The 12,459-nt window shown below is 40.4% G+C and overlaps 1 protein-coding gene across 2 annotated transcripts in view; it reads left to right on the plus strand.

The window, feature by feature from the left end:
* The window catches only part of EPHA4 (EPH receptor A4), a 156,215-nt gene that overhangs the window by 91,028 nt on the left and 52,728 nt on the right, over nucleotides 1-12,459 (plus strand). For both annotated transcript variants that reach the window (XM_033230074.1, XM_033230073.1), the window contains exon 5: nucleotides 732-1,070. In XM_033230074.1, coding sequence (XP_033085965.1) covers nucleotides 732-1,070 — 339 coding nt within the window. The remainder of the gene's footprint in view (nucleotides 1-731; nucleotides 1,071-12,459) is intronic.

Below are 12,459 nucleotides of genomic sequence, written 5' to 3' on the forward strand. Positions count from 1 at the left end.
CCATTATGTTGTTGATGATCAGTTGTTCTGTTTCATAACAACCACTGTCATCACCCATATTTCAGAAACTCTTTGATGTTGGTGGGAATGCATAAGTTAAAGGGCAGGAGGAGGGGTCTGGAAGCCTTGAACAAAACCCCTGCCATCTCTCCACAGCTCTATCTTCAACAGCTCTGCAACTGCGTTAAACCAGTTCCTACTAATTACCCATCAACAGCTTAACCCTCCACTGCCATGTTGAACTGCAGAGGCACATCTCTACAGTTCTGTTAATTTTATTTGCTATTGATGACATGCTGTACTTAGGAATTATAGTTTATCTTCAGAAGTGGTGTATAACTATTAATTTATCAGAGTCTCACAACAGCCCTGGGAACTAGAATCACTTTCGCTTTTTTAGATGATAAGATGGAAACTAGATAAATTATGATATTTTTCTGCCACTTCAGAGGGAAAGCCTGGGCTTGGAGCCCATTTGCTGGAGAGTTGCCTCACATCTCAAAGTGACAACCGATGCCTTGTTTGTTTGCGCAGGAAAGAGAATGACACTTACGTAACAGCCTTCTATTATATTGTTCTTTTAAAAGATCTTTTATGCTGGCTTGATTTGCTTTTTGCTTTCCAAGTGGGTTTGCCTTACTTTGGAGAGCTGCAGAAAATAATACAAGCCCTGAGAGATTCCAAAAGAATATTTCGGTTCTTGGTGTGATGATGTGGTTTTCTTTCTCCAGGTCCACCATCTGCTCCCCTGAACTTGATTTCAAATGTCAACGAGACATCTGTGAACTTGGAATGGAGTAGCCCTCAGAATACAGGTGGCCGCCAGGACATTTCCTACAATGTGGTATGCAAGAAATGTGGAGCTGGTGACCCCAGCAAGTGCCGACCCTGTGGAAGTGGGGTCCACTATACCCCACAGCAGAATGGCTTGAAGACCACCAAAGTCTCCATCACCGACCTTCTAGCTCATACCAATTACACCTTTGAAATCTGGGCTGTGAATGGAGTGTCCAAATATAACCCTAGCCCAGACCAATCAGTTTCTGTCACTGTGACAACCAACCAAGCAGGTAGGAATTGAATCTACTTTATTGTATAATCTGAATGTATATAGAGAAAAGGCTTAAAATAATGAATGATAATAAATTGCTATAATTGAAGTAGAACCAAGTAAGCCTGGGAGCTGTGTTATAATATAAAAGATACTTAGGGGCTGGGCACGGTGGCTTACACCTGTAATCCCAGCACTTTGGGAGGCCAGGGCAGGCAGGTGGATCACTTGAGCCTGAGAGTTTGATCAAGACCAGACTGGGTGACACGATGAAAACCCATCTCTACAAAAAAATACAAAAATTAGCTAGTCATGGCGGTGCAAACCTGTAGTCCCAGCTACTCAGGAGGCTCAGGTGGGAGGATTGCTTGAGCCCAGCAGTCAGAGGTTGCAGGGAGCTGAGTCACTCCATGCTGGATGGGATTCATCTCTGTCATTTTAATTATAATGTCCATGGCTGGACATCGGAGCACTTATAGATTATGTACAGTTATAAAATTTATTTTTACCAATACAGAGTGCTCTATTGGTATTTGTTATATTTTCTAACGAAAGCATTAGCAGCAATAGTTTTGAGCTTATGCTTTAATGTAAAATATTATAAATGATCTAGATGGACCTATACTAGAACCTCCATGTACATCTTTATGTCTGTAGTTAACAAAGTTTACTTTAAGACACTTAATAGTTTTGCAGCTACTTTTTTCTTTTTTTCTTTTTGAGACAAAGTCTCACTCTGTCGCCCAAGCTGGAGTGCAAGGGGTGTGATCTCGGCTGCAACCTCCGTGTCCCGAGTTCAACCAAGTCTTCTGCCTCAGCCTCCTGAGTAGCTGGACAACAGACGCGTGCCACCATGCCTCGCTAATTTTTATTTGTATTTTTAGTAGAGACGGGTTTTCACCATATTGACCAGGCTGGTCTCGAACTCCTAACCTCGTGATCCACCCACCTCGGCCTCCCAAAGTGCTGGGATTACAGGCGTGATTGCAGCGACTTTTATAGTTGATTTCATGATTGACGTGGGGGCTGGGAGGGTGGGGCGGCCAGTCTCCTCCAATTCCTATATCACTTTCTGCTAATACAGATGACTAGAAAACATTTCCTGTTCATGAAGTGTTTCTACTGAGTTAATCGCAGAACTGTCATGAAATCCTGAATATCAAATATTTTGAAAATCTAGGTTTCTAGGCTTTCACTTCTGACTTACTCATCTGTATTCCTTCCCTGAAAGTTACCACCCCTCCAGGAGTTTTACATTGCCAGCTTTTTTTTATTTCTAGAGAGTTAGGGAGGAGAAGGGAAACAGAACTGTGGCTTATTCTTTGTGAGGCTCTTGGGATAGAAAACATTGCCAGAAAAGGATTATAAATTGCCAGCAATCCTATCGCCTCTAACTGCACTTTTCTTTTAAATGAATGTTTCAGTAAGTGCAGTCAATAGTTTAGTAAAATATCTGTACTAATTGATCCTATAAGTGAAAACTATTCCAGCGTCCCAATCCAAAGCCATTATTTTTCCATTTTGCCCTGAACTCTTTGGAATAAAAAAAAAGTTAAGACTTGGGGAAGGTTTTGAGCAGGGGCTAGAATGGCGAGTCTTACCGGAATGTATCTTCAGCTCTACAGACGTGAACAGTCTTTTAAAATACCTAATGTGAACAGGTCATCCAGCTAGACCTTTGTCTTTTAATTCTGTATTTTTAGGTTGTGAACACTGTTAGTGGTCATTAGTTTTATTTTTCTACAAAGACTAGTATGATTTAGGAGTTTTTGCTAGAAACATGAGTACTCTGTGATTGCCAACATTTTATTAGTTCTCTTTTGGAAGAACGCAATGGAAATATTACATACAGATCCTGGGAACACGCATCGGTGCCAGTGGTCTCTCTGGATTAGGGGCTGATGCAGTGCAGAACGATTTCGGCACCGTCTGGAGAATCTGGTTGATGACCCAATCAGTATTCTTACATGCAGCCCTCTTCTACCTTTTTGGCTATTCATTCGCAAGCACTGCATCATGTTCTTAACCGAATTAAAATTGGGGATGGATTTTTGGAGCCTCATCTGTAAAAGGTGAAGTCATTCTCCTTGGCAGAGAAAAGCCTGTGGGAGGCATGCTGAGGACAGGAGATTTCTGTGACTCCCTGTACACCTAGAGATTTGAGCCAAGAAATTATGTCAACATCTACCTGGGCAAAAGGTCCAGAGACCTCAAAGGAGACACACTAAAATCCTCCAAAAGAAGAAAATGTGCAAAAACATTTCCGGGGGCAGAGTGGGGTGGGGTGAAGTTTTATTTTGAATGTAGGTATAATTCTTCTAGATTTAGGAGGAAAGCGGACAGAGAATTAGTCTGACACAGTAAGGTTTTCTTTGCCATGGGATGTAGTCCTGCCAGGAGGTTTGCTGAACAGGACAAAATTCCAGCTCCTTATTTTAATTTTCATGAAGGGTAATGCTGGGAAGCTGTTCAAAATTAAAAATAAATCTTTCAATAAGGAGACCTCCTATGTGGCCAGCCAGAAAGCTTTCACTTAGTAGAGAATTGTATATGTGCGGAGCACTGCTTCATTATCCTACCGTAATTTGAAGTTCTCTAATTCAAATCATCAGGATAGTTTATCTTTGATTAACAAACCCTTTCTTTGTAGTAGTGCAAATTAATAATGTAGACCAAAATTCTGGGTGAATGTAGCAACCGTAAACTCTATCAAAGCTCCCCTAAGCATATTTACATACACATAATTATATTCTAATTGCAATTGCTCCTATCATTTCATTAAATTAAATTCCTTGAGGACCACTATAGGCAGTGATGTCTCACTCTATAAGGAATACATAGAATTAATGAACGTTAGCATTTAGCACCCGGAGGCCCCAAAAGTTAGTGGTTCTCCATCTTTGCTCTGTTTTCACAGAGTTCTTTCTCTCATCAGTAACATGTTAAAAATAATAAATCAAGTCGATCACGCAAAACCTGCTAGAATTTTTGAGTCCTATGTTCACTGCCCTTGAGACTTTAAGAGTTGAGGAGCAGCTCCATGAAGGTGAGGTGACTCATCCATGCTAATGTCCGAGCCAGTACTGAAAACCAGGGAGAATCCTACTCCTGAAAGTAGAAAGTTGCTTTCCTTTAAAATTAGGAGATAATGAATAGCGTTCATGTATTCAGCTTGGCATTCTCCCCATTTGTGAGACCAGATTATGTGAGTATCTGGGCATGGAGATGGAGATTTAACTGGGCTTTGATCATTTAATTGTAGAATGTGGTGTGAATGGGCCTGTGTTCTCACAAGGTTATTTAAACAATCCTAACACAAATCTTACTCCTGAGGTCTTAGGGGGTTAATAAACACCCTTTCCCTCCCCTTCTGGGTTGAAAACCAGTTGACACAGAAGACAAAGGAAATCTGAATGTCTCTCAGCTTTTTGCTGATAAGCTGATGGAAGGATGTGAACTTTCTATCTGTGGCCAAAAAGGCTTGCTTTAGTGACACTTGCAGCCCAGCTGGCTAACTGCAGGCTCTCGGCCTGCACCGCTAAGGTTATTGGAAGGACACTGTGCAGGCAGGGAGGTAGGCAGATAGGCAGATAGGCAGGTCTGAGAGTGGGTGGAGCTGAGGACACAGTACTTCTCCCAAATTCTCTAATGAGATGAGTCACTCCCAGCCTCACCCCCATGCCAGAAACAATGAAGGGAAGAGGTGGGAAAAGAGTAAGGCTGGGGGTGTTACTTATTCCAGGTGAAGTTGTACCCAGTAAAACTGGAGAAGAGGAAGCTCTTGGAGCTCCCCCAAAAGTTACTTTTCTACATTACAGACCAAAAGGAACAAAATGAGATTCCACTTTCCTTCATCTTTCATCCTGTAGCAACTGTTTTGTCTTTTGTTTAGAAGCAGATAGTCCTGATGTTTATGAAAAATGGATAAGCAGACTGCTGGGTGATTTGTTTTCTGGATGGCTTTCCTTGGGTTTACTTTTACTTAAGTGGGCCATCAGGCAAATGAATACAGGATGTGTCACCAGGAGGGAGAAATGCTGTGTAAATGAAACATGGTTTTCTGAACAAGCAACAGACCTGTGAATTTTTGTTGTTGTTGTTGTTGTTAAAAAGTCTGCGATGGCAGCCAGCAGTACCTTAATATCTCTGAATCGTTTCTTGCCATTCATCTCCCGTCGCCTTTGCTTGGTTTTCTAGCTATGAGGCTGGACCATACACTGGTGTTTTAAATCATTATAGACCCAACCCCCATGAATGGTGTTCTCTCCTCACCCCAAATTGCACCCAGAGGCAGTGATGTCCATTTTTGATTTTTACTTTGCATGTGATGCTGTTCTAGATACTTCATAATGGAAAGATCTGGTCATCTCTCTAGCACAGCCATGGTGTCCTAGTGACAAACAAACATCTGTAGCATGCTTAGTTTGGAGGATTTAAAATATTTGATGAATTACATAATTATTTAAACTAGCTAATCTCTAAGATCTTTTCTGTTTCAAAAGTCTATGATTCTAAGTATGTAACCTTGAGCTATGAACCTGAAGAAGTAAGGCTTATTTTTCTAACATGTTTAGAAATGGTCTCTCAATGCAATTCTAAGAGTGGGAAAACACTCTAAAAATGCTTCAGCAGAATTATCACCTGAATTCTGTCTGCCCTCCATCTCTCCAATTCCTCGCCCTGCCAAGGTATTTACGTTGTCAGGGAAAAACACTAAGATAGTGAACAGTTGTTCTACATTGCGGGTGGTTTCTGCTCCTACCCCTAATGGGCAATGTCTAGAGACAATTTTTTGGTGCTGTTGCATCTAGTGGGTAGAAACCAGGCATGCTGATAAACATCTCATAATTCACAACACAGCATCCCCTACCCCTGCAATGAAGAATTTTCTGGTCCAAAATGTCCATAGTGCTAAGGCTGAAAAACTCTGTTCTAGCAATAGTTTTTAAGAACAGACTTCATAGCAGTGCCCACCACTTCAGGGTTCCATAGCCAACTGGCCTTTGCTTGAGCTGGCCTATGGTTCAACACACAGGGAAGATTCCACATTTCTCTGGCTTCACTGCCCCATGCTGAGAGCATGATGCTCCCATTACAGTTCTGTACAGAGAACAGGCAGTTATAAAGGGCATTTCAAGACCCCTCATGAATCCCTGTTGTAGCTGTTTTGCCATCAGATGAACTGGTGCTGCTTATTAGGTTGGCCTTGTTCTCTAGGGTTTGACAATTAAGCACTGAATGCAAAAAAATAAAAATAAATAAATAAAAACCAAAAAAAAGCAATAAAGTGGCATTACACCTCATCATAATGCCACTCTGCAACATGTAGTCATACAGTTCCATCTGTTTGTTGACTAACGTTTATTTACAGTAAAAACAAATCAGTTAACTCTTTGTCAAGTAATGATAAATTTAATAAAACCAAAATAATGAATAAAGAAAAGATAATAACTAAGTATAAGAGGCACACTGTCTTTTATTACTCAACTGGTAAGTTCCCATTCTTTCTCTCTCTGCCATCTTTTAATTAGATGTATTATGTGATTTGAGTGGGATAATGGAGAACAGTGGGAATTCTCATCCCCACTGGGTATAATTGCTACCTGTCTTCTAGATAGTAAGAGGAAAGCTTCAAGAAAATGGTGGGAGAAAGGGGAAAATCTTACAGCAATCGATGTAGGTAATATGCTGTAGGCATGGCGGAGCCAGACTTGGTGGAGTTTAAAACTTAAACAACTTTTGTGTGATTAAGGGTGAAACAATAAAACCCTACAAAATTACAAATATCAGACCAGGAACAGAGCTTCAGAAAGGGCCCATACAAACTTCTTCAGCTTCGGTATATAAAATTCTGCCTCTGACTATGTTGAGATAAATGTAATTGTCAGATAACAGGACTATTGCATAATTATCCCTAAAAGCAGAAAGGACAAGGGAGAAAGATGAGATGTTGGGAAGTCCAGTTTGGCCTGAAACGAAGGTGTTGAAAGACAAATCGTGACAGTGAGTGGTTCTGGCCCATGGTTAGGTATGAGGGGCACCTCTGGAGTGAACCTGAGATGTGGTCTGAGATGAAAGGGACAACCAGAAAGCACATTGCTGCTGATTCTGAGAATTGTATTGGAATACTAAACCTAAATGAGATGATGTGATCTCGGCTCACTGCAACCACTGCCTCCTAGGTTCCAGCGATTCTCAATGCCTCAGCCTCCTGAGTAGCTGGGATTACAGGCGAGTGCCACCACATACAGCTAAGTTTTGTATTTTTTAGTAGAGATGGGGTTTTCCATGCTGCCCAGGCTGGTCTCAAATACCTGACCTCAAGGGATCCGCCTGCTTCAGCCTCCCAAAATTCTGGGATTACAGGTGTGAGCCACCTCGCCTGGCCAAATGATGGTATTTTTAAGGCACAAATGTTGGCTTCTTTTAGTGCCCTAAAGCAGGGGTCAGCAAGCTATGGCCCAAGGGCCAAATCCAGTCCTTCAGACTGGGACAGCCCACAAATATTGGCTTTTATATTTCTAATGGGTTCAACATAATAAAAAAAGGAATAATATTTTGTGCCATTTGGAAATTCAAGTATAAAATTCAAGTATTGGCATTCATAAAGTTTTACTGGAACAAATTCCCACTCGTGTTCATACATTGTATAAGAGTGTTTCACGTGACAGTGGCATAGTTAAGTAGCTGCAAGGGAGAGCAAATGTCCGGGAAAGCGAACCTAGGCACTGTCTCACTGCTGACACAAAATGTTTGCTGATCTGAGCTCTGGAGTACTAAATCAAGAAATGAGACCAATAAGACACCAGGTTGAGAAGATACTGAAATACTGGTATCATTGGTGGAAAATTGTTTTGGCAAAGGATGTGATGGGTAACATGTAGGTAAATCTCACATTTGAAACAATCTTTCCATTTGGCAAGACACCTTATTTTGTAAAGGTTTTGACTCAGAAAAAAAAAATTAACTAAAATAATTAGGATTTCAGTCATAACTTTGCTTTCTTGAGCCATAAATCTTTTCCCCTTGGCACTCAGATTTAAATGGATTATGTGGGACATGCTTCACTGATATTCTGGTTTTCTTTAAAGTATGCATTCTTCACACTATTGCCTAGGTCCTATCATTGCTGGCAGCAGTCTTCTTTTTAAATAATTCTATGTTAGCCTGGTGCAGCGGCTCACGCCTGTAATCCCAGAACTTTGGGAGACTGAGCGAGTGGATCACTTGAGCCCAAGAGTTCAAGACCAGCCTAACCAACATGGCGAAAACCCATCTCTACTAAAAATACCAAAATTAGACGGGTGTCGTGGTGCATGCCTGTAATCCCAGCTACTCAGGAGGCTGCGGCATGCAAGAATTGCTTGAACCTGGGAAGCGGAGGCTGCAGTGAGCTGAGATCTTGCCACTGCATTCTAGCCTGGATGACAGAGTGAAAGTCTATCTCAAAATAATAAGAATAATAATAATTCTATGCTCTGCTCCTGTGCCTTATCTTTTCTCTGAGATGATTTCATGCTTGCCTTTGATCTCCAGTAAATCATGTTATTTTTCCTTACCCCTAAGAAATTTAAAGGAAAAACAAATGATGGCACTAGTGAAATCTATAAAATGAAGAACTCCTTCTAAAGACTCTTTTTAAAGTCCTTCGAACAGACAGCAAAGCAATTCCACTGAGAGATTTTGCTGAAATGTCGTTTGCACATCCTCAGTTGTTAGTAGGGAATGGTAGCTGGTTGGAGAGTCCTTTCTGTGCCTGGCAATTAATAGGCCCAAGCAAGCACACAATGAGCTTCAGAGGAGCCAGGCTGTGGTTTTCTCATTAACAGCTCTGGTCTAGCCATGGGATCCTGGTTTACTTCATAAGGCCTATGAAATGCACATTTAAAAAAAAACATGCGGTACTGTATTTTTTTTTTTTAAGAAACAGTCTCTTGGTTCTAACCTTATACTGAAAAGAATTTCATTTCCAGAATACTGTTGCTACTACTATAATTAATAAGCATACTCACTAACTATGATCATAATTAAAAATAAAATAAACCAGCAGATATACAATGGCACAGCCTCTTGTGTGTGGCACCAGTGTCTGTGAATTTGTATTCAGGGTGGGTGCCACACGCCCTGGTGAGTAGGAAAAAAAATAACAGCCTCACGAATGAGCCTACTAAATTATCCGACTTTTCAAGGTTGACTGAACAGCACAGACAAATAGTATGTCTATAGAGCGTAGTGGTAATTATTGCATATAAGTAAACGTTAGATTGCATTTTTTTCTAAAAAGATGTGAATATTCCACTCTAAGAAAATGAAGTCTTTATTGATACACCCAGGACTGAGAAGGCTATTTTTTCCTGAGTCCTTTCCCTCTGCTCCTACAGAAAGATATATGCATGTTCATTTGTAAGAAGGGAAATTCATTCACCAGCAATCACTTGACAGCCTAATTCTGATTTGTTTCTCATCTCTCAGTGTTGTGCTTGTTCCATCGAACACTAACCACCGACTTTTACACCCTCTGGAGAAGCCATCAAGAGATTTAAAAAATAAGTGCCTGGCTGAGATGAGAAATGGGCAGTGCAGGACTAGCAAGCGTTTCCGGTGGGCTTCTAAATTATCTAGTTGCCACTCCAACTGGCTCAATTAATTACTGTCTCCCCAGAGGAGCCAGACAGGTCTCCAGAAAGCAGTCTGCAATTGAACATCAATGAAAAGATCCAGAGAAATTTTATCAAAGCTTCCATTAACCCCCTGCTGATGTCTTTAAATAGTCCTTCCCCCCCCCCCCCCCCCCTTTAAACACCTTGAAAACCCAAAAGCCAGGCTGCAGGACTAATCTTGCATTAAGACATCTTAAATCTACAGGGACTAATGGAAATGCCTGTCCATGTCACCCAAATACGTAGAGAATTCCTCTGAGTCTCAGCATCCCTGTGGCATTTTTGTGATGTGGGTATACAGTAAGAGGATATGCTGTAAGTTGTCTTCAGGTAAAGACTGGTGAGGATTTTTTTAGGGTTTACCTTTTAATCTATCAAGATAAGCAAACTTTTGGTCTATCTGTCAGTATTAAAAATATCTTATTATTTAATGGGCCTTCTTCTAGTGTCCACCTTTCCACCCCCGACTCCCCCCGCAACCTGCACTCATGCTTTCTCATTCTTTGCTTCTGCCAAAATTAGAAATGAAGGAGGTTCCCCAGGCTCCCCTAAAAATGCAATGATAAAAACGAGAGATGGTGCCCGTATGTGTGGTCGCTTGCCTAGTGAACCCATTGGCTTCCTCACTGGGAAATGTCACTAATGATTTGGTTCCATAGGTGAGGGCTGGCACCCAGGGCACTGTGGGAATCTGGCTGAACGGTCAGCAAAATGTCCACCTATATAGACACAGAGCTGAAGCAATCACTCTTAGATTCTATTTCTTCTTTCTCTATTCTGACACGTTGGTAGGCCTGATCTAAACGAACTGTACTCTGGTTCTCCTCTGACCATCTTTCGAGTTTTGTTTTGTTATGAAAAAGTACAGGAGCCACTCCCTGATATCTATCTAAAATACTTCATGGGTAAAATGATAGAGACATGAAATATTTTCTCTATTACTATTCTGTTCTTGCTGTTACTCTTGGGAGGGGAAAGTGGAGAAAAAAATAAAGCACTATGGTCCACCCCTTTTTGATGCATATCTTCCAGTACACACATTTTTCAGGCAGTTTGGCTCTCACGTTCAAAAAAATCCTTTTCATAAAGTCTGTGGGACAGAAAAGTTTTTTGAAAATTCTTATCCAGGAACCTTTTGTCTGTGACATGTGCATACAAACAAGACTTAAATATGTAGCTTCAGCTTCTCAGTGGGTGCTAAATAGTGACCTGCGACCAATAGGCTCACAGTGTGTTGCAAGCTTGAGTAAGATCCATCCATTAGTACAAACACTGAAAAGAGGGTAGCTTACAATGACTTCCTGGAGAGTTTGTGTTTTTCTAGATGACATACTGCAAGCTGGAAATCTGCCTCTTGAATCAATCCTATTTTTTTTTTTTTTTGTAAAATAAGTGCATATTTTGAGCATAAATGTGAAGTTAAATAGGAGCACAACTTCGTTCATGTTTCTTTTCAAAGCTAGGACCCCATGTATAAACAAGCCAGGGATTTTTAATATGTAACGAGCAGAAAGCTTGATCAAGTGTTCTCTGTACTCTCAAGTGTAATCAAAGGCTTCTTTTTATCTAAAGATAAATAAAGAAATAAGATAACCAAAGACTTTTATCTGAAAATTATTGATGAGGCTCATGTTGAAACCCACTGAATCTAATCCCAGTCCTACAGGGTTCCCAGGAGGGTGTGATTTTAGGAAACTTTTTAGGAGAATGCTTTTAGAGACTTGAAAATTCTTGGAGCTAACATCATCTCATTTCTCTCCATTTACAGTAGGAATAGGGTTATTATTGAGGTTTGTGATAAAGGTTCTTATTGTTTTGTTTTATATTAGAAGCAAGGAGAACAACTTTAGCAGAACCTTACCCTCTGAAAGTGTCATTTTGTAGCCACGAGCAGTGGACAGAAATTTTAAGAAGCATATATTGTGTTTATGGCCTTCATTGTACACTCCAGTGCAGAACAGTCAATTAATTCAGGTGTGGCTCTCAGAGGCTGGCAATATATTTAAGAAATCCTCGTATCCTCTAAAGATGTATTGTTTGGTGAGAAATATCAGTGAGAAGCCCTTTCAATCTCACTGTAAACTCTTCAAGGATTCGCCTTAACTGTACGTGTTTGTTGGAGGGTAGCATTTTCTCTTTCCCTCCACTTCTTTTTCCTCTTCCTATTTCAGAAAACACAAAAAATAACTTCCATTAACTTCCAATAACTTCCTCCATAGTGTGCAGGAGCCTTGCTCCAGTGTCTTTCTTAGACATCACGCTGTAAAACTATTTCTAGGTGAGATGCAATTCTGATAAGCTCCTCCAGTATATAGGAATGGACTAAATACTGACTTCCGTGGGCAGAGCCGGTTATGCTGAATTTCACACTTCAGCAAATTGTGTTCATGAGGGAGGTCCCTGTGAGATGCTGTGAACCCCCTGGTTTTCTCTCTTTCTTTTTTTTAAAAAAACAAAAACAAAAAACAAGTCCTAAAATAGTAATGGCTTTCCTAATACATTCTTTGTTGTTTCTTATGACTACTAAAGTCATCTTGAATTCTCAAGCACAGATCCGGTTGAAGATTATCTATTGACCTTAATAACATTTTAAAATTTAATAGCTCAGTTGTTTCTGCCTCATTCTTATAATGCCTATAGATATTTAAACTATCTAGCACATAGAACTTAGTTTCTGGCTGATACTCTAAAAATAAAAAGTAAAATAAAAATACAATTCTAGGGTTGCAGATTTCCAAGCTTAAAACC

The sequence above is a fragment of the Trachypithecus francoisi genome, unplaced genomic scaffold (assembly GCF_009764315.1).
Source record: "Trachypithecus francoisi isolate TF-2019V2 unplaced genomic scaffold, Tfra_2.0 Lachesis_group13, whole genome shotgun sequence".
In the NCBI taxonomy this organism is placed as follows: Eukaryota; Metazoa; Chordata; class Mammalia; order Primates; family Cercopithecidae; genus Trachypithecus; species Trachypithecus francoisi.